This window comes from Thamnophis sirtalis, unplaced genomic scaffold (assembly GCF_051295495.1).
Source record: "Thamnophis sirtalis isolate CommonGarterSnake01/CBP01778 unplaced genomic scaffold, rThaSir2_p1.2 scaffold_1, whole genome shotgun sequence".
NCBI lineage: Eukaryota > Metazoa > Chordata > Lepidosauria > Squamata > Natricidae > Thamnophis > Thamnophis sirtalis.
In genome coordinates this window covers 13,617,322-13,639,779 of record NW_028261381.1, presented here as the reverse complement: position 1 = coordinate 13,639,779, position 22,458 = coordinate 13,617,322, and the positions used below count along the sequence as shown (strand labels likewise).

General features: G+C 40.4%; 1 protein-coding gene across 1 annotated transcript in view; it reads right to left on the bottom strand.

Moving 5' to 3' along the window:
* The window catches only part of HIBCH (3-hydroxyisobutyryl-CoA hydrolase), a 55,492-nt gene extending 38,310 nt beyond the window's left edge, over positions 1–17,182 (bottom strand). The window contains exons 1-6 of the mRNA XM_087707840.1: positions 17,041–17,182; positions 15,761–15,803; positions 14,925–15,059; positions 11,943–12,027; positions 11,520–11,600; positions 10,508–10,560 (exon numbers count right to left, since the gene is read on the bottom strand). Of these exons, the coding sequence (XP_087563966.1) occupies positions 10,508–10,560; positions 11,520–11,600; positions 11,943–12,027; positions 14,925–15,059; positions 15,761–15,803; positions 17,041–17,084 (441 nt within the window). The 5' untranslated portion in view covers positions 17,085–17,182. The remainder of the gene's footprint in view (positions 1–10,507; positions 10,561–11,519; positions 11,601–11,942; positions 12,028–14,924; positions 15,060–15,760; positions 15,804–17,040) is intronic.
* Positions 17,183–22,458: the final 5,276 nt, after the last annotated feature.

Sequence of the window (22,458 nt, the reverse complement as noted above, 5' to 3'; positions counted from 1 at the left end):
CAATCTTCTTATGGGAATACTAAGAGATTTGAATATACAAACGTTGCACTTGATGGACATAAATAACCCTTTGCTACAGTTTGAAGACAACCAATACTTTCCAAATTGCATCCCATAAGCACTGGAACCGAAAGTCATCATCCAGTCATCAGTTACTGGAAGCCTGGAAGTAAGCATATCTCTTACTTTGGGAAAGACCACTTTAGCAGCTTTTCTGATAAATACAAAAGTTTCGCTCTGGTAGCACAACTACTAACGTAGAAGAAAAGGGCGGTAACAAAGATGGAGGCTCTACTAATCTGCTAACCTCCAAATGCTCTAATCTAAGAAAGTTCAATAGCTATATAAGCCAAGAATGATCAACATTGCAGTCCAACATATGTAGAGGGCATCAGTTTCAAGAGGGGTGAATTATAATAATCCTTTCCCATATATCAAAATACAAAAAAATGTTATAACCTCTTAAATCATTTGCAAGATTTAATGCAAAAAAAAAAAAATGGAACAATCCTCATCTCCCAAACACAAGCATTATTTTAAATGACATGAAATGGATGTTATGCTAAGCAAACTTAATAGTAATGTTAAACCAATCTCAATGGAAGGACCCTAGTCAGAGGTGGGTTTCTACCAGTTCGCACCAGTTCGTCAAATTTACCGAACCGGTTAGAAGAGGTTCCACCAGAAAGCAAGCCACACCTACAGAAGAGGTTCCAAAAAAATTTTAAACCCACCACTGACACACACACACACAGAGAGACTCACAGAGAGAAAGAGAAAGAAAAAGAAAGGAAGAAAGAAAAAGAGAAAAAAAGAAAGAAAAAGTGAGAGATGAAAGAAAAAAAGGAAAAAGGAAGGAGAAAGAAAGAAAGAAAGAAAGAAAGAAAGAAAGAAAGAAAGAAAGAAAGAAAGAAAGAAAGAAAGAAAGAAAGAAAGAAAGAAAACACATGGCCGGCAAACCACTCCCACCAGGTCACATGGCTGGCAAGCCACTCCCACAAAGGAGGCCACACCCACAGAGTAGGTTCAAAAAAAATTTGAAACCCACCACTGACCCTAGTTCATAGCTCATGTGGTTTGCACGCAAAGATCTCTGGTTCAATCCTTTGCATTTCCTTGCACAGCTGGAAAAATGCATCAATTATGGGCACTCATTGCCAGACTAAGCTACTTGGAACAATAGTATAAACCAGCAGAGCTGGCTGGAGAATTCTGGGAGTTGAAGTCCACAAGTCTTAAAGTTGCCAAGTTTGGGAACCACTGGTATAAACAGTTATAAGCAATTTTCTATGCCCCTACGTCGTATGATGCTAGGGACAGGATGACATTTCAGTACTTGTAAAGACAATTAGTCCTATAGGATGTGATGTTAGAAACCTGCAAGAGGAGTCTAAAACTCAAACATATTCCAAATTGTTCCCTCTTGAACTCTAAATCCTCATCCCTTGCAATTACTTTATTATATTTTTGGCTGAGCTGAACATTTTATCAAGGGCAAAAAAAATCCCCAGAAATAATTGCCAATTATGTGGGGAAAATGGCATCAAGGGCTGTTTATCAAAATGTACAGGTGACAATGTTATAAGAAGGTTCAACCAAGTGCTCATTAAAAACAAGATTCAGCTATCCTTATCTGTGACATTAACATAATTCCTTACAAATTTGTCATCAAGCTGTAGATAACTTGAAAATGGGAGATTGATTTACTTAGTACAAAGGCATAGGAGCACATGGCTAATTGGATGTCACTGCACTGTGAATATATTAATAGCTACATCACACATTTCAATGTGTGAAATATTTTAAAGATGTTCTTCAGAGCCATCCCAGTAATTCATTTATTATTCTTAACTTTACAATTCTTTTTTTCCTCTCAGAGTACAGAAATTTGTTTGAAACTTTCATGGCAAAGGGGATACGCAGATGAGGGGGAAAAAAGGGCAAAGCAAAATTATTTTTTTTATTATTTTAATTTTATCAATTTCATATATACATTCACAATTATATGATCTCATAACTGTTATTAATAATATGTATTTATAACAATTTTTCCCTACTGTTGACAATATACTTGAAGATTGCTTTTTTAACATAGATCCATCTTATCTTACAACGGTCCTACTTCTTCTTCCCTCCCTCCCTCTTTCCTTCCCTCGTTTCTTCTCTCCTACTCCCCTTCCTTCCTTCCCTCCTTCCCCTTCCCTCCTTCTCTCCTTCCCTCCTTCCTTCCCTCCTTCCTTCCTTCCCTCCCTCCTTCCCTTTCTTTTCTCCTTCTCTCCTTCCTTTCCCCCTTCCTTCTCTCCTACATTCCCTCCTTCCTTCCCTCCTTTCTTCTCTCCTTCTCTCCTTCCTTCCCTCCTTCCTTCCCTCCCTCCTTCCTACCCCCCTTTCTTCTCTTTCTTCTCTCCTTCCTTCCTTCCTCCTCGCCTTGCCCTTCTCTCCTTCCCCTTCCTCCCCTTTACCCTTCCCCTCTTCTTCCCATTCCTCTCCTCTTTCCTTTGCAAAGCAAAATTAATATTTTAATCCCAAAGCTAAGTGGCCTACCTACAACATTAATCTAATATTTAGTATCTAATATGTGTATGAAATTACACAGAGGACAAAAAGTGGTGTAACGTATGAAGAACAGTTGCAGGAATTGGGAATGGCGAGTCTAGAGAAAAGAAGGATTAGGGATGACATGATAGCAGCGTTCCAATATTTGAGGGGCTGCCACAAAGAAGAATCTATTTTCCAAAGCACCAGAAGGCAAGACAAGAAACCATGAATGGAAACTAATCAAGGAGAGAAGCAACCTAGCACCAAGGAGAAGCTTCCTAATGGTGAGAACAATTAACCAGTGGAACACTTTGCTTTCAGAAGTTGTGGGTGCTCCATCAATGGAGGCTTTTAAGAAGAGACTGGACAGCCACTTGTCTCAAATGCTGTACGGTCTCCTGCTTGAGCAGGGATTGGACTAGAAGACCTCCAAGGTCCCTTCCATTATATTATATATCGTAGCTATGGGAAGAGCTACATGTCAGTGGCTGTAATAAGCACTGGCAACCAGACTGGATTGATGAATGGTCTCCATTGTCAACACTCCCACCAACAAACATTAAATAATAATGATTCAGAAGAGCTTTCTATCCTAGTCCCTGAATTCCATTTTTACTGATCTTCATTCAGTCAATAGCCTTATCCAAGAAGTTGTATACTTCAAATGTCTCATCTAACTCAGAATCCAGAAATAGAGTCTTCATTTGCATAATGTTCACATGTTTAATCCTTAAATGATTTCATCTGGCACCTTCATGCAGATTTTAAAATTTACAACTAAGAAGAATTCTATATCAGAAATGCAATACTACATGGACCTGGTTCTACAGTTAAATAAATTAGACATACATACATACAATTATACGATTGAGAAAGAATTGCGAGTAAAACATTAGACGGCTACTGTCATTTGATGTTAACAAACAGTACATACTAATGCTGAGATATATGGAAAAGCAATGAGGAGGAGGGAAACAAAGGACCTTTCACTCAGAACCACAGCAGGAACATCATTAGTGGAAGCCAAGCCAAGGCCATGACTCCAAGCTAAAAGACCTTTTGAATCCAGTTGCCAGAGAATTTAATGGGAAGATAGTGTCACACTGCATTTTCCCTTTAGGCATTCTATAGAAGAGCAGGGGTGTCAAACTGACGGCCCTCAGGCCAGATGCGTCATGCGCAGGCCACGCCCACCCCAGCTCCGCAAATGGGAAAAACATCACGAAACGTCACGTGACAGCAACGTGGCGCAGCAAGTTTGACACCCGTGCTATAGAGGCATCTGCTTGACCACTGTAAGAACAGAACGCTGAATTAGATGCTGGCTTTGGATTAAACTAGCTAGGTGTTTTTTTAAATATGCGCTTTTGGTTTGAGCTTTGGATAAAGAAATTTATTTCGTAAGTACACTAACACCCCCATCCCAGCGTGCAGGCCTGTTTAATATGCATTAATTAAAAATATGTATCTTACTGCAATCCAAAAAAGTATCTATGCACACATACAGCTCTTACCTTTCCTCCTATCCCTATTAATACAGCTTTTAGTTCAAAACCACATTGTGCTTTCTCTGTCCCTGAAGCTACATGGGCACAGATTTACATACATGATACAAAAATAGGGGAAAAACAACACATCTTGAACAGAAACAACAAAAATAATGCGGCTTTAGCTGGGAGATGAAGAGATTATTCCCACTCACTCATTTACTTAGAACTCATTTAAGCTGGAACAGGATTGTCAATACAGGTACATTTGGCTATTGTTAATTTAGACTATGTTTTAGTTCCCATCTGTATATTCCCCTCCCAACTAAGGGTAATATACATGTAATGAAAGCTCTAAGAGACTACCTTCACATCAGATGTGTTGGTCTTTGAGATGCTTCAGGGAAGAAGAGCCAAGGTGGCGCAGTGAGTAGAGTGTAGTACTGCAGGCCACTTCAGCTGACTGATAGTTCAGCAGTTCAGCGGTTCAAATCTCACCAGCTCAGGGTTGACTCAGCCTTCCATCCTTCCGAGGTGGGTAAAATGAGGACCCGGATTGTGGGGGCGATATGCTGACTCTGTAAACCGCTTAGAGAGGGCTGAAAGCCCTATGAAGCGGTATATAAGTCTAACTGCTATTGCTATTCTCAGCCATTTCTTTCAGCAACAGCCCAGTCCGACTACCCTTTTAGAAATTCTAGGCAATTTACACATGGAAGCAAACTAACAGAAATAAATGAGGTTTGCTCCTCAGATGCCTTTTATTGTTATTCTTTGATGAGAAATAACATCCATAAACTCTGTGTGAGGACATTTTTGAAAAACGCTAGTAAATAAACCCCTCGTGTTATAGAATAAAACTGCTGGTATCTAAAATCTCCTTTGCACATTTTACCCTGGTAAGTTATTTCTCCTTCACGATTCCCAAAAGAAACAGGAAGTCATTGGTCTTTAATTCATTACATTCATTCCACCAGGGGCTAGTCACAAAACGGAGAAACCACAATCTGTTTTTATTTTTATACGGCCATCTGCAGCTTTATTTACTGATGCTCCCCGTAAGAGGAGCTTTTACTACATGGTGCTAAAAATACTATGGATACTCTTAGCGTATTTATATTTTCACGCATGCTTGTAAAAATCAGCTGCTAACGCTGCCTCATCTTTTGGCCTGGTTCAAGTGCATTCAAAAATCAGTGGGGAAACGTAATACTGAATAAAGGGCTATGAATATTCACTACAGATGTTGTATGATCAAATAAAATATCCTTATTGCCGAATCACCAGTCAAAACGAATCTTGAGGAAAAACGGGATTCTCAGAGACCTTCAAATCATACACATACTTCCTCGCATAGCCTATTTCTCACTTTTGGGGTTGGGGGGTGGCGTGGGGACTTCAAGTCAGTGTTGTCTTTTGGCAACTGCCGGAACAGGTCCCTTCGGTTTTCTTGGGTGAAATTTTTGGGAAATGGTTTGCCTCTGCCTCCTTCCTAGGGCTGAGAAGGAATGCCTTTCCCCCAAACACCCTTCAGTTGGCTTCTGTACCTAAGGCTGGGCTGCATCTTTGGTTTTATAAGCAGTGACTCTGTGGTAGACCAGATTTAATAAATGAGTAGAAAATAAAACAATACATCTAAAAACCAGTCTTGTGAACATCAATTTGGTTCCTGCATTATACGCCTTATTAAACTAATGTAATCCATTTAAAGCTCCGTTTGTTCCATTTAACATGCATTTCTGGTCAACCGAAATGGCCTGAAATGTTCTTAAAAGCTTCAGCTGCCTTGTTCAAAAGGAAGTGGTCTGTTTTCTGTTCTGCTCCACCTCCAATATTTTATCTGAATTGCTGTTTGCCTCTGTTCTATCTCAGTTCCATTTGGGAGCACTTCACCATATGAAAACATGATTTCAACAGGAAACGACTACTGGACTCTAGGTCAACTGACAAAAAAAGATACAATTATCTACTATTTCAGGATGCATTTTAATCATGCAAGGCCCATCAAGTTTTGCTTTAATTTAGCTGCTACTGCAAACTGTGAGACACTTTTACCCTTTGCTATGCAATGCATTGAAGTGTGATTTAGGCATAGTATGAATGAACATTGGCTAAAGGTTATTTATTTAACAAACTATAGAAAGCAAACTCTGTCTTAAAATAGATCCAGTCTGCATTTAAAGATATTGCCCTTTCAAAGATGTCATTACCACCAGACTGCTTAGATATAAAGTAGTCCTCGGCTTGCGATCATAATTGAGCCTGGAACGATGGTCATAAGTCATGCCAGCGATTAAGCAAGTCATCATATGACTGACTCAATTTTATGACATTTTTTGCAGTGGTCATTAAAGGAGTCACCCTGTCATTAAGCAAATGCCAGTCATAGTTGTTAAGTTAAGCAAATGCCAGTCATTTTTGCTGAAACCCAGAGTGTGTCCGTCCGTTCGTGCATCCATCCATCCACCTACCTACCTTCCCATTTTGCACTTCAGAGTGGATTATATCAAATTAACAAAAAATCCAACAATTATAAATATAAAAATGGATTAAAATTACAACAATTAAAACAAGCTTAAAACAAGGATTTGGAAGGGAGAGGCAGGCTGCCTTCTACATTAGTGTACAATCACTTCCAGCCAGCAGTTTCTCCTAAGCACCCCATGCCAGTTGTTAGAGAAAGGTTTTAAGGCTTTCTCTGAAGGCTAAAAGTTTCTGGCAAAAAATACCTCTGTCAATTGTGGTCATGTCGCCACGGGATGCTGTAAATGGGCTGGTTGTCAAGCATCCAAAATGCAATCGCATAACTATGGGATCGCAGCCACTGAAACTTCAATTCTTGGTCATAAGTACCTTTTTTGGGGTAAGCTGATGAGAAGCAACTATTCCTAAATCAACTGTAAACTGAAACAAGTAATTTTCCCTGGGTCATTGGATATCAGCAAGGTTACTTGATTAATCCAATTTTTACCCTCCTTTCAAATTTCAATTTTATTTGTGCTATTTATTTATTTGCATCATATATATTAGCATTTGAGAGCCAATTCTGTGGAGTGGTTAAAGGCACCGGGCAAGATACCAGGAGACTCTTGAGTGTTAATCCTGTGAGCCCTAGGAAGAAGGCAAAGGCAAATCCAGAAAGGCTTGTCCAGAATGCAGCCGCGCGAGCGATTGTGGGTGCACCTCGGTACACCCACGTTACACCTATCCTCCGCGAGCTGCACTGGCTGCCTATTGGTCTTCGGATACGCTTCAAGGCGCTAGTCGTCACTTATAAAGCCCTTCATGGTATTGGACCTGGGTACTTGAGAGACCGCCTGCTGCCAATTACCTCCAGTAGACCGATTAGATCCCACAGATTAGGCCTCCTCTGAATTCCATCCACTGGCCAATGCCGACTGGTGACCACCCGGAGGAGGGCCTTATGAGTTTATGAGTTTATTATTTATAGGCAGCCCTTTTCCCTGAGGGGACTCAAGGCGGCCTTCTCTGTGGCTGCTCTGGCCCTCTGGAACGAGCTCCCAGTGGAGATTCGAACCCACACCACCCTCCAGGCCTTCCGCAAAGCCCTTAAAACTGGCTGTTCCGACAGGCCTGGGACTAATGAGTTTTTGTCCCCTCTCGAATGGTATGGTTGTTGTGTGTTTTTAAATTGTGGTATTGTTTTGTTCGTCTTTTTTATTCCTTATTTGTACCCCCCCCCCCTTGACTTGGGTTGTGAGCTGCCCTGAGTCTCCTTCGGAGAAAAGGGCGGCATAGAAATATAATAAATTCAATTCAATTCAATTCAAATCACTTCCAAAAATATTCACAAGAAAATTGCATGGACTTGCCCTAGCAGTCATTAGGAGTTGAGACTGACCTGAAGGAACAACAACAAAATACACTGCAAATTGCTAATTTAGATCACATAGTTCTTTTTAATTTGACATTTATATTCTTTTATTTATACTATTATTATATAACTACGACCATTATTATTTCTATTCTTTAATAAGGCAAAAGCACACACTTTCAAGCCCCCTCAGTACCTGGAAGTTAAACTTGGAGGAATTCCACGGACATCCTTGTATATCTCAATAGCACATTTTGAAACTCAAGTCTCCATTTAATGCCACAGGCGCTGCGCAGCCCAAATACCAGTGTGGGTATGGCATAAGAGCTCCTGGCCCAATCCAATTAGCAGACCGTTCCTCTACCCCGAGAAAGATGCACAATCACGGGATCAAGTTGTCTAAGAAGCCAGAAATGGAAAAGAGCAAGCAGACTTCAACAACCTCTTGCCATTGTGTTACATCTCTGCTCTAGTGGCTGAGAATGTGCTGAAGTCTCACAGGATTGGTCAGTACAGCCGGAGGTACTGAGACCCAAGTCCTGAATAAACGCTGTTACCTTTGCTCATTCTCCTCCTTCAATACCAGATTTTGCTGGCTGGCTCAAATGAATGTGTGAAAGTGAAGTAGCAATATCAAGTGATCTTGATACATTGGTTTCTCAGCCTACAGAGATGATGACAGCTTGATAGCAATAGCAATAGCAATAGCAGTTAGACTTATATACCGCTTCATAGGGCTTTCAGCCCTCTCTAAGCAGTTTACAGAGTCAGCATATTGCCCCCAACAACAATCCGGGTCCTCATTTTACCCACCTCGGAAGGATGGAAGGCTGAGTCAACCCTGAGCCGGTGAGATTTGAACAGCCGAACTGCAGAACTGCAGTCAGCTGAAGTAGCCTGCAGTGCTGCATTTAACCACTGCGCCACCTCGGCTCTTGTAAACTAACTGATCTGCAAGCCATGTCCAATCTTGCTTTGGGCGAAATGGGTGCCCCAGTGAGAACCGCTCCAGAGCCTAGAGTGCCATGGGAAAACTGACATAATTTCCTCAAACCCGACTGCATGAAGCTGGGTTGTTTTTTTTTGGGGGGGGGGGATCTCTCTACTTTAGTTCTTTGTCTGAATACCCTGAGTATTGCCTAAGTAAATGAGATATACAAGGAAGGAAGGTCCAGAGCTTGTCTGGTCAAGCAGTTTCAAAATACGGAATATTCAGCTAAGACTTCCTTTTGGATCAGGACACCCGGATGTAACGTGGTAGATTTGTCACAATAGCAATAGCAGCTAGACTTATATACCGCTTCATAGGGCTTTCAGCCCTCTCTAAGCGATTTACAGAGTCAGCATATTGCCCCCAACAATCCGGGTCCTCATTTTACCCACCTCGGAAGGATAGAAGGCTGAGCCAATCTTGAGCCGGTGAGATTTGAACAGCCGAACTGCAGAACTACAGTCAGCTGAAGTAGCCTGTAGTGCTGCACTCTAACCACTGCGCCACCTCGGCTCTCTCACCTGCACATTTGAAATCCAAAGCTGGTTCTAGGATCAAATGACACTTCTTTTTTTTTTAAATCTCAAAGGAAAACATTGTCATGGGACGAAACACAAAACGTTCGTGCTACCATTTAACGAGAAAAAAATTAGGAGAGAAGAGAGTTTACTTACTCAGCTCTTTCAAGATGGGAATGGGGTCGTATAATTGCATATATTGGGGGGAAAAAGGGGGGGGGGTTCTCCAAAAGTTTGGTGACTAGACTACATCATTTGCAGTCAGACAATGATTACACCCAGCTTTTCAAGGATTGATTATTCCCAAGGGAGCAGAAGAACCAATTTCGTTGTATACATAATGCACAATGACAATAAAGGCCATATACTATACTAAGAAGAGGAAAGATACAAGGGACAACAGGAGAATATTCCCAATCCTATGTAAGATAAACCAGGCAATTGTTTTTCTTTGCAAAACGCATACATCATACAGTGCTTTGTCTGTAACTCAACCACTGCTTATGTGACACCGTCCAAATATTAGCAGAAGGAAACTAGATTCTTCAAGCAGGATGTTTTTTTTCCTAAGAGCACAATCCTTTAGCACAATAAAGGTAAGATGGTCACTGGCATCACCGTACTAGTTACGTAGTAAGACAAACAGTACCAGGCAGAAATTCATTCAGTATCTTTCTCAAAAAATATTGTATTTAAAACCTGGTAGAATCCCTGATTATCTTGCTTGTTTAACCTTTATTTGCTGTAGCTGTTGTTCTTCCTTAATGCTGTTTCTTAAGATGGTTCCTCCCTACTCTTTGTCTTCTGTTTTTCTAAGACGCTTTTCACCTTGCACCTTTAAATATTCTTCCCCCTGGAATAACTTCTTTCAGAGTATTCAGAGTATTCTCATTTTTCCTTACCATAGTTCGGGGGGGGGGGGGGTTGCAGCTAAAAATAGTTTTAACAAAGCAGCCTGATGAACATTCAGTATGAGAAGACAGTATTGTGAACCTTCTTCCAAAATATATAAATGTCAATTTTATCCATCAAATAAGATTGCTTGAAATTGCTGTAACTAGTTCACCCACAATTTTTAAGACTAGTTGTGAACACAAGGTAAACCCATCTGTTTATTTTACAAAATGTTTCCACTTACACCACCCATTGTAATTCCATCGATAAGTGCCACATAGGGTTTCTTGCAGGTGCCTGTCAAAAATGATATAATATGTTATCCTACTTAAAATGTTAGAATGCATACTTACCTAAGGAAATAGATCTTTATAATGTGAATAAAATATTCAGATGAGTAGGTTAAAAATTTCAATCCTTTTTTTCATTGTTAAGAGCATTTTAAAATATATTTTTATGTTTAAGATACTGGTTCTTTTCCCCCCATTCTTAATGTTGTTTGGGGAGGAAAAACCAGCTGTTCATTTAACCAGATTACAACAGTCACCTTGTAAAACATAGCAGAGAAGTAAAAACAGGCCAGAATAGAAAAAAAGAAGAAGCTGGCTGTACCCAAATTAGCAAACAGATTGGTACTGATAGCGATAGCACACAAGAAACGGTTATTTGTTCATTGTCAAAAGAACAACATATTAAATAGTAGATAGGTCTCAATAAGGAGGGCATTCTATAATTAGAATTTTACATTTTAAATATGGAGCCACTGTTCTTAGAATAACTTGAGTAAATATTAAGAAAAAGCAAACAAGTTAATAAGGGAATTGGTTTAAATACTCCACCTTTAATGTTTCTTTAGCTTTACTTATATAGTATGCAATGTAAACATGAAACGGGGACACCCCTAGCAGGAATTGCAAATAAATACTATTAAGCATAAATTCAAATGATATAAATTTTGCACATAAAGGGTTAGAGCACTCAGTCTTTTATCTTTTGGGATGTGACATTAAAATGATCTAAAAAAATAACTATCCTAATTTTAAAACCCTTTCATAAAGTTTCATTCTCTTCTGCTGCTGTGTTTCCTTAAATGAATAGCATTCACTCCTAAACATGGGAAAGACCATCAAAAATACCAAGCAGAACAGACTTTATTGGCTTACACAATAAATATCTATTATCCTAAAACAGAATTTTCACTGCAGAGATGAAGTCGAAAGAAGTTATTAAGGGGATACTATTAAAAGTACACATACCAGTGGCATTATTCAATCTGTATTCTTCTCTGAAGAAATCTTTTGCTAATCTGTCTCCATGTTTTCCTGCTTCATTGATAGCTAAAAAAACAAATGTCAAAATTAATGATGACATTTAATATCCTGAAATATTCCTCTTTTTCCCCCTTTCCTTCTAGCTTCCACAATTCCTTTCACAAGAATTAGCAAATTCTGTTAACTATGGTGTGCTAGGATAGAGAGTAGAATCACCCAAAATCAAATGAAGCCTGAGGAAATGGCTTCCTATGAGGTCCTCTCAGGTTCAAAGTAAGAAGTTCGTGTCAAGAGGCCACCCTGGCATTAGCACTCAATAAGGGAACAGGGTTACGATGACATTTCCTTGGATTCAAAATCAAGGACAAAGCCCTGAACTTTGTAAAAAAAAAATGTTCACATTCTCACCTTTTATATCACCCCCAGCACAGAACACTTTTTCACCCGCTCCTTTTATTAATATTAAGGAAGTTTCAGGATCCTGCTCCCACTTCTGAAAGAAATAATGGGAAAGACCATGTCAGAGCATTAGACGTTTTAAATGTGCGGTCTCTCTTTTTTCAAATTATGCAACACCTAGATCAGGGTTGGATTGTCCAGAAAGAATAGAAAGCCAAAGCATTAAAACTCTTTGCAGCAAGCCTGAGGAACATTGTCTATTGTCAGCCTCATTCAAGTAGACCAGCCTAGGAATCAAATCCTCAGGAAGGTTATAAACTACTGACTATAATAACAAAATCGTACAAGAATGATTGTGCTATACCGACTCCCTTTTTCTATCATCCAGTAAAGCAGAAAGATCTGTTCTGACCCAGGCTTCCTTAACAAGTAAGAAGTAGAGTCTTGGTCCTGGCAAAACCCCTTTTATTTACACAACTGTGAATTCCTTTCATTCACAGTCCACAAGGCTTAGCAAACAGTCTTTCAGAGGGTTGTTTATCAAACACAAACCTTATCTTGTTTGGCAAGCTGCCAAATAATTAGTTCCAAATGCAGGGCAAGGCAAAACTTGGCAGTCTCTTATAGTTACAAACAGAACTTTTCTCTCTTGACATGACCGAATGAACAAATTGTTTCCTGCAAAAGCCCACTTCCTGTTCGCCCCTCTTTTGTTTCCTATAGGAAGGGCCAATCATCTCCAAGGTGTGGCTTTACTCTTAAGTCGAACCTGCTTTCTTACTTGTTCTTGTCTTCTGGCAGCTCTGCGCATGCGCACACTGGGAACAGGCCCCAGCTGTTCCTCTGCCTCGCTGCTGTCTAGCTCCCTCTCTGCCTCCGACGCAGAGCCCTCATCTGAGCTTTCCTCAACCCCCAGGACTGGCCCATGTTCCTCCCCAACCTCCTCACTGACGGACTCTGCTGCCAGCTCTGCAGGCCGCCAGCAGGCCACAATACTATCTGACCCTACCAAACTTTATCTCAATTCTCTTTTTCTCTTAAAAAAAAGTTTCAGTCCCTTTTGCCTAGGTAACTGTTCCTGCATATTTCCATCATAAGCATCCTGACTCTATACCACACCCTTGGATTCCCAACCACTGCATTTGCAGGATGAGAAATTGTAATTCAGCAATATATGGAACTCACAATTTTCTACCCTATTACACAGTCCTACAAAGGCCTTTTGGACAGTCGGTCAAATCTATTCATATGCCCAGATAAAAATGTATACAGTTAAGTTCAGGGATAGGTTGTATCAAGCTGAAACCTTATAAATACTGCAGTTCTACTTATTGAAGGATGGCCAAGGAGAGGCAAGAGTAACCTTTTCTGTTGCTGCCCCCCCTCCCTTTGGAACACCATCCCATTTGAGATTAGATCGGGACTGACCCCATACAACTTTTGGGAAGCCCTTAAGACCTGGCTGTTCTTCTGGGCATGGGGGCCAGGAGATGAGGTGTCCCCCTCATTTAATTAGTGTTGGATGATTTATTCTTGGTTGCAATTTTTCCTTTTCTTTGATTCTCTTATTTTATGATAATTGTTTCTTATTTCTGTTACTTATTTTGTTGTTTGGAAGTGTGTCACTCACCAGTTGTATTTTGCAAGATGAGCAACCATATAAATCAAATCAAATCTAATCAAATCAAGTAACACAGGAGACTGAGATAAGTTTTTTTTTCCTTCTTGGAATATCCATGAAAGAGGCTGGGACTATTAGCACATTAGGCCCCCATCTCTTCTCACCCTCTTTCTACTATACAAACCAGCATGCAAGAGGTACACACCAGTGGTGGGTTTCAATTTTTTTTAGAATCTCTTCTGTAGGTGTGGCCTGCTTTGTGGGAGTGGCTTGCTGACCATGTGACTGGGTGGGAGTGGCTTTCTGGCCATGTGACTGGGTGGGCGTGGCCAACTTGTAAAATGTAGTGAAACTCGCTTAACAACGCTCTTGCTTAGCAACCAAAATGTTGGCACTTAAAGCACGCAAGTCTTAAAACTGTCAAGTTACAAGACCCTTGTTCCCCTAACCGTTTAGAAAAAAAACCCAGGGGTGTTCAAACTCGACAGCTTTTAGACTTGTGGACTTCAACTCCCAGAATTCCTCCTCCAGTCATGTTGGCTCAGGAATTCTGGCATTGAAGTGTGCAAGTCTTAAAGCTGTCAAATTATAAGACCTTGCACCATTAACCCTTTAGAAAAAACCCTGAAAATAAGACCTCCCCTAAAATATTTAAGCCACTTATCTTAGTGACGGCAGGCCCAACGATGTTAGGACTGGCAAGAATGTGCCAGAAACAGAGACAGAACATCCAGCCCTCTCTGGATTTGTTGATCCACAGGCCGAGGTTAAGGGGCCTCCTGCACCTCAAAAATAGTAGGACACCCCCCCCCCCCAAAATAAGGCCAAACACTTATTTTGTGAATCAAAAGAAAATAAGACCCTGTCTTATTTTTGGAGAAACACAGTAGTCTCATATGTCTTCTGTCAATCCATTCATCAATTGCTTTACAGATAGACCTCAACTTACAACAGTTCATTTAGTGACTATTCAAAGTTACAATGGCACTGAAAAAAATGACTTATGATTCTTTTTTCACATTTATGTCATTTGTAGCATCGCCATGATTATGTGATCAAAATTCAGATGCTTGGCAACTGAGTCATACTTATGGCTGTTGCTGTGTCCTAAGGTCATGTTGTGACCATCTGACAAGCAAAGTAAACGGGAAAGCCAGATTCACTTAGCAACCATATTACTAGCTTATCAACTGCAATGATTCACTTAACCACTATGGCAAGAAAGGTCGTAAAATGGGACAAAACTTACTTAACAACATCTCACTTAACAACATAAATTTTGGGCTGAACTGTGGCCGTAAGTCGAGGACTACCTGTATTTAAAATGTTTTGGTACTGTTATAACCTTGGTTTCATATAAAGCCACCAACCTTTAACTGGGGATAGATCTGTCGAATCATGGAAAGAGTAAGTGCATTCAGAGATTTCGGTCTGTTCATGGTAATAATGCCAGCACCCCCTCTTTTTTCCAACAGAACCTCAGCTGAAGGATCCTTAGTCATACTCTGTATGGGATGGCAAAGACTTTAATGAAGCTGATGCTCCAATGACAGATTGGTTAGCAATTCTACAAAATCTGTAACTCTGCAGAAGATCTTCGAAACATAATTAGTAACATACTAAAATGGCTATTTTTAAGACAAGTACTTTGGGCAAAAATCTACAGAAGTACCCAATATTGACTATAAGAACCTCCACCAATTTTGAACTGAGTATTCCAGACATAGAACTCTTCCTTACATTCCTTACAACACCTTTGATCCTTGTTCTTAATTTTCTCATTCTAACACTGTTAAATATACCCAACCTATTACAAAATTGAATTTTATCTAAGAGGTTCCACAATCAGTAAGTTTATAAGCCAAAGTGAAATCACTAGGAACCTGTCAACTCTGTTTTATAGTATTGTTCATAATGCTTTGTGCATTTGGACTAAATTGTTACTTTTCTATTTTAAAGAAAACCATATTGTTTAACTATCTGATGTTCTTCAGATTTTACCCTTATCCCGTCTTGAAACAGAACATTACCAGATGATAGTTTTGTAAGAAACTTCCTTCATTTTCAAAAGTATTTTTCCTTTTGCCTTGAGAGATTGCTATTTAAAAAACACAAATCAACAAACCCTCATTGGGACTGAGGAATTAGTGTTATTACAGCTACTGTGTTTTAAACAAATATTTATTCACCCAACTTCCACACTTACTAAGTGTCGTAGCGTGATTTGCAACCTGTTGAATGACTTCAACCTGAAACAAAAAACTCAAGGTCAGACATATCTCTGCCACAGCAAATGTAAATACATAAAGTAAATTATGTATTTTTGTTAGACTTGTTTTTAGATATGTCTTTCATTCCTCTGCATATTTCTCTAAATGATACATCCATTTAATGTAGTTACATTTTTTCTAATATACGGTACAAAGACTTTTTTTGCCTCTATTGCTCTGATACAAACTATATAAATTCAAGAATACTGGCCAGACATATGGGACTTTACATGACTTTGGTATATTTTTCTCCTAATGCTCTTTCTCCACTGTTTTCCCCGAAACACTCTGGATCTGGGACTCAATAGAATGACATAAAACATGTAGGACATATACTAATGAATAAAGTCCACATGTATGTATACATACATACATACATATGCAAAGCCTAATTCTCTATTAGGATAGAGAATTGCATATATACATATACATACATACATACATACATACATACATACATACATACATATGTATATGTATTTAGAGTCACAACCCCTGGTATGCCCAAATAATATATGCATATATATATATATATATATATATGCAAAGCCCGATTCTCTATCTTAATTTCCAAAGAGCTTAACACTGATATTTTGTATTGTTTCTTTTGTTAGCAGAAAATTAACTGTTAATGGCCTTGGATGCAGGGCAAGCTCCAAATCACTGCTTAATCCTGCAGCTCAAATTCGGTTGATAAATCAAAATGTTTGCCCTTACAGTTCAAGGGATCATTTCTATAGTAATCCAACTAAAGAAATGCACTCGAAAGTGATCGGCTGAGCTTGCTTACAACTAGGAACACCGATTCAAGCTTTTATTATCATGTGCAATAAAGTGCAGTGCCACGCGTGAGATGTTCACCGTTTTGGGGCTGATCCATCAGGATGGCAGCGAAGTATTTTTTTTGCTCGCTTGCAGCGCGTATCTATCTAGGAAAGAGGGAGCAGCTGTAACCTTACGCTGGGACGCCCAGCTGACACCGTCACTCCGGGGTTTCGCGCGCAACGTGCGAACTGATCTTAATGCAAAACGGGGCAGAGTTCAACTATCAGAACTCGGTGGGACTTTTAAGTAAATCCCCGGGGCGAGCGGGATCGCTCAGAGCAAGCGGTGGGGCGGAGAGCTGCGCTGGGCACTTCTTCAATCCCCCCCTACTCCATCCTACTAAGGTGTCGAAACTGGAGGTAGCCTTTCCCCCTCGGTCGTCGGAATCTACCTGGGAAGACACTTCCGCATCACAGGGGTCACCAGCAGCCCCATCACGCCACCGTCTGCTCACGCCCCCACCCTCGCCCGAGCAAGGAGACGCCGGGGAGGCGCGCCCTGATGACATCATCCAAGTGCGCTGGAAGGCAGAGCACGTGTACGGAGGCCAGCCGAAGCGAAGAGAAGCGAATAGCGGGGAACGATCTCGTAGCCTGGATCAGAAATATCTGGATTTGGGTTTATTCTCCTGGCGCAGAAGCTTTAAGGATGGCGTACAAGAGGCACCCAACAATTATGCATCGCTGCCCATATGGCGATGACAGTTCTGAGTTTACAGCTAAACATCCCTCCCCTGTTACAGTTATTCGTCGGTGCTTTTAGCGGTTCAAATAATAGCAATAGCAGTTAGGCTTATATACCGCTTCATAGGGCTTTCAGCCCTCTCTAAGCGGTTTACAGAGTCAGCATATTGCCCCCAACAACAATCCGGGTCCTCATTTTACCCACCTCGGAAGGATGGAAGGCTGAGTCAACCCTGAGCTGGTGAGATTTGAACAGCCGAACTGCAGAACTGCAGTCAGCTGAAGTAGCCTGCAGTGCTGCATTTAACCACTGCGCCACTTCGGCTCTTCATGCATCCTGAAATGCATTTCAGGAATGGACATTTCGTATGGGGAACTCATAGCCATCGCTCTCTCTCAGCCTTAGGGAAAAGCAAGCAAGGGTAAACTACTTTACCTCTAAGAAGCAACTTAGACCTAAGGAGAAATTGACAGAACAATTGATCAGTGGAACAACTTGCCTCCAGAAGTTGTGAATGCGCCAATACGGGAAGTTTTTAAGAAGATGTTGGGTAACCCTTTGTCTGAAGTGGTGTAGGGTTTCCTGCCTAAGCAGGAGGTTGGACTAGAAGACCTCCAAGGTCCCTTCCAGCTCTGTTATTCTATATTCTACTTCCTAAAAACTTTACCAACAAAAGTAAACCTTAGACTGTCTACTGTCGACCTCACCCCATTCCTAAGAGGCCTGTAAGGGGCGTGCATAAGCGCACCAAAGTGCCTACCGTCCCTGTCTTAATGTCCCCACTTATTCGTGTCCATTTTCTGCATTCATAATCATGTTGATACTTATATCTGTTATCTTATACATGCTTGACAAATAAATAATAAATAAACCCGGAGGAAGTGGCACGTAAGCAGTTTCCAAGAGTCAATACTGTCTCGAAGAGACTAAAAAAATTTATTTGGAGGAGGAAAGATCAGGTCACCAATACATCCGATAGTAATCTGGATCTTGCCCATATTCCCCAGTGTTGCTTCTCCTGATCTGGAGAGACCCGTGCTAGAAAGTTCTTTGCGCCCAAAAGACAAGAGTTCCTAAAACCCCAGAAGCGCAGCACTGCTTTGCTCTCTTATTTTTGTGAATGAAAATTACTTGGAAACACATTTTAGAGTTCCCCTTCAAAGAGCGCTGCACTGCTGTATACAGCGTCCCCTGGTGGTAATTGAAGCAACTGCGCTAAACTGGATTGTTTTTTCCTCCTCCCGCTGCAACGCCCACTTTTTTCAGCTACCAAGATTCGTGCGCTTCGCCGCTGATGCTTCCATCGCGTGACAATTGCCAATTGTAATATATCACGTAATAAAGAAATAAACTAGAGTTGAATCATGTCTGTTGTGGCTGTTCGTCCTTCCACTTTTATTGCCTTGCAGACAGAATAAAAAAAATTAACAGAAAGATTTTTTTCCAAGGAAAGCTATTGCTTTCTATTCCCTATAATGCAACTGTTATACAAAGGAAGTCCCTTTGTGGTGGTTCAGGGTTAGGATTAAGAAATAGGATAGGTTTACCCTCAGCTATAGGTAGATATTTTTAAAAAAAAGCAATACTTTGAGCAACAAATGTGATTATGAATTGAACATATTTGTTACTCTTTTAAGTTGTACTTTAATGTAGAATAGAATAGAATTCTTTATTGGCCCAGTGTGATTGGACACACAAGAAATCTGTCTTTGGTGCATGTGCTCCATAGAAAGTACATAGAAAGACACTATACATTCGTCAAGAATCATAGCAATAGCAATAGCAGTTAGACTTCTATACCGCTTCATAGGGCTTTCAGCCCTCTAAGGGATTTACAGAGTCAGCATATTGCCCCCAACAATCTGGGTCCCCATTTTACCCACCTCAGAAGGATGGAAGGCTGAGTCAACCCTGAGATTTGAACAACCGAACTGCTGAACTGCAGTCAGCTGAAGTAGCCTGCAGACCACTGCGCCACCTCGGCTCTTTTAAGGTACAACACTTAATGATAGTCATAGGGTTACAAATAAGCAGTCAGGAAACAATATCAATATAAATCATAAGGATACAAGCAGCAAAATTACAGTCCTGCAGTCATAAGTGGGAGGAGATGGGTGATAGGAACAATGAGAAGACTAATGGTAATAGTAACGCAGCCTTTGTGAATAGTTTGACAATGGTGAGGGAATTATTTGTTTAGCACAGTGATGGCATTCGGGAAAAAACTGTTCTTGTGTCTAGTTGTCTTGATGTGCAGTGCTTAATGTACTTAATGTAAAAATAAGGATAATACAATTTTAATAACCAGAGGAGACGAATGAAAACAATTGTATATTACCTGTTTTAATTTTCAGTTATCTGATAATTCTAAAGTTGATTATTAGTTGGGATAGAGATAGTTTCTTACGATCAGTCTGAGTAATGTTTGATTAAAGATAACAGAATAATACAATGCGAAGATTTGATAATGAGTGATAAATATGAAACTGTTATCCATTGACATCTATAAAGAAAAAACAGGAATAATGCATTAGGATTTTGTGTGCGTGTGCTTTGTGACATGCTGTCAAAAGTGATTAGATTTTTTTTAAGTTTAGGAGGCAGTATCAAATGATATTAAAAGAAATTAAAATGGTATTCATAATAATTAAAGGTATTATATGCACTTTTATATTCATCAAATGCAACCATTTATAATTCATCAACATTTTACTTGGATTGGAAGCTGTGCTAAAAATAATTAAAAAATTTAAAACTTGAATTCAAAATTACTGTTCTCGTGGCTGATGGACTGGGAAGACCATTATGACATAAGACCTTCTATTGTGACATCATATCCCCTACTATGGTTCTCATGCCAAGTAGGTAAAGTAATAGTGTTCACAGAAAAAAGAACACAATTCCTTATCTTCTATTTTGATGGTTTTACCCACATCTCTGTTGAATGTGAATGAGGGAGTGTGTAAGATAAAGAATCAGTAATATATAAGAAGAAAACAAAACAGTTAAACATGTAAGTAAGATTTCTCATTATCTAACATAGTCTGAAGAACTTATTACAAATTATTTTTAATTACTCTTTACCTTCAACTATGGAAGGAATAATAAAGACATTGATTATAGCCGTATTAAGACATTTTTCCCTGGCGATCATTAATAATGAATACAAATACAATAGCAGAGTTGGAAGGGACCTTGGAGGTCTTCTAGTCCAACCCCCTGCCTAGGCAGGAAACCCTATACCGTTCCAGACAATGGCTATCCAACATCATCTTAAAGACTTCCAGTGTTGGGGCATTCATAACTTCTGGAGGCAAGCTGTTCCAATGATTAATTGTTCTAACTGTCAGGAAATTCCTCCTCAGTTCTAAGTTGCTTCTCTCCTTGATTAGTTTCCACCCATTGCTTCTTGTTCTACCCTCAGGTACCTTGGAATTGGAAAATAGTTTGACTCCCTCCTCTTTGTGGCAACCCCTCAGATATTGGAACACTGCTATCATGTCTCCCCTAGTCCTTCTTTCTATTAAACTAGACATACCTAGTTATGAAGGTATGAAGTCCAGCAACACCCACCCTTTTGAAGCTCAAATTGTATTTCTTTGATATCAGAAGTTGCAATATCAAATCTCCCAAGCAGGAGATGGAAACTCCATATTTATGCAAATCAGAGTAACATGTAATCCACAAGAGCAGAGGTGGTAAGATAAGGAAGGTGGGACTACAGAGACATATTTATTAAGAATACAGAGAGTGTGGACTAGAATAATGATTTTTGACTGATGTTTCTTTTATTTCCCTTACTTCCCCGTAGCTCCCTTCATCTCCAAATGCCCCTTCTCCTTGTTATCAACATTCCTTTGCCTTCTAAGCATTTGGGGGCATTTTTACTGATTCTCTAATGGCTCTGGGGAGCAGGTGTATAATACATTTACCCTACCTAGCATACCTTTGTTAATTCCTAAAATCCCCCCCCCCAAATCAGACAAGACAGATACAAATATTAGTAACAGGTTTCTCATACGAGATTCAATATTTGCAAATTAGACTCCCCCCCCCCATGAATTAGGATCTGTGAACTTTATGCAAGGCTAGACTTTAGTGCTTTCTACTTTTATTTATGTATTTCATGAAACTGAATTTGGCAATGGAAGATAAATAACCTGTAGCTGAGGTTTGGTTGATTTCTAAAGTTATGAAAGGCTGCCCCACCACCATTATTACTTAGATCAGGGTGTCAAATCAAGGCCCAGGGGCCAGACTGGCCCACAGGGTGCTTAGATCTGGTCGGGGGGGACGGGACTGCCATGGAAACAACAATGGACTGGTCTGTGATACCTCTGCCAGCGAAAACGGAGCTCGAGAGGGGCATCCTAAGCTCCATTTTCACTGGCAGCGGGTTGCAGGAGGCCATTGCAGCTGAAAATGGAGCTCACCAGCCTGTTTTCGCTGGCAGAATGCTCAGGCCACCACAGGCACCCCTGACATGAGTGATGTTGAGCTGGCCACACCCACCCTGGCTACACCCACTCCTGCCCTGGGGTCAAACACAACCCTGATGTGGCCCTCAATGAAATTGAGTTTGACACCCCTGACTTAGATGAAGGAATCTCCTAGAGACTGCAGCTCTAAACTGCAGGCTTGTCCTGAAAGCATCTTTAACTTCTCTTATTTGCCCAATAACTACACTATTGTATCTACTTTCCTTACACCTGTTTTAAGTAACGAGGCTAGAGACTTGAGGTAACTGTAACGGCTTTTAACTGCTTTAATGTAACAGGTCTAACCACAGAGAGGATTCAGAACGCGGACAGCTCCCGGCCAACTGACAGCTCTTTATATACTCGAGCTGTCAGTTGGCCGGCCAATGGGTGACCGGCGATTCTCTCACCAGCCGGCGGGCGCGCCTCAGCCAATCAGGTAACGGCTGCTCCGGCCCCGCCCATCGGCTGGTACGGGAGGACGCAACAACCTGTAAATCCAGAAACAACTATTTTTTATATGGCAGCTGCTATAATGTATGCCAATTTAAAGATGTAGAAATATTCCCATAAATTTATCCTTCTCTCTTCAAGAGTCAACTTGAACTGTGGCCTTCTGGCCAATTTCTACCTATAACTTGTCTTGT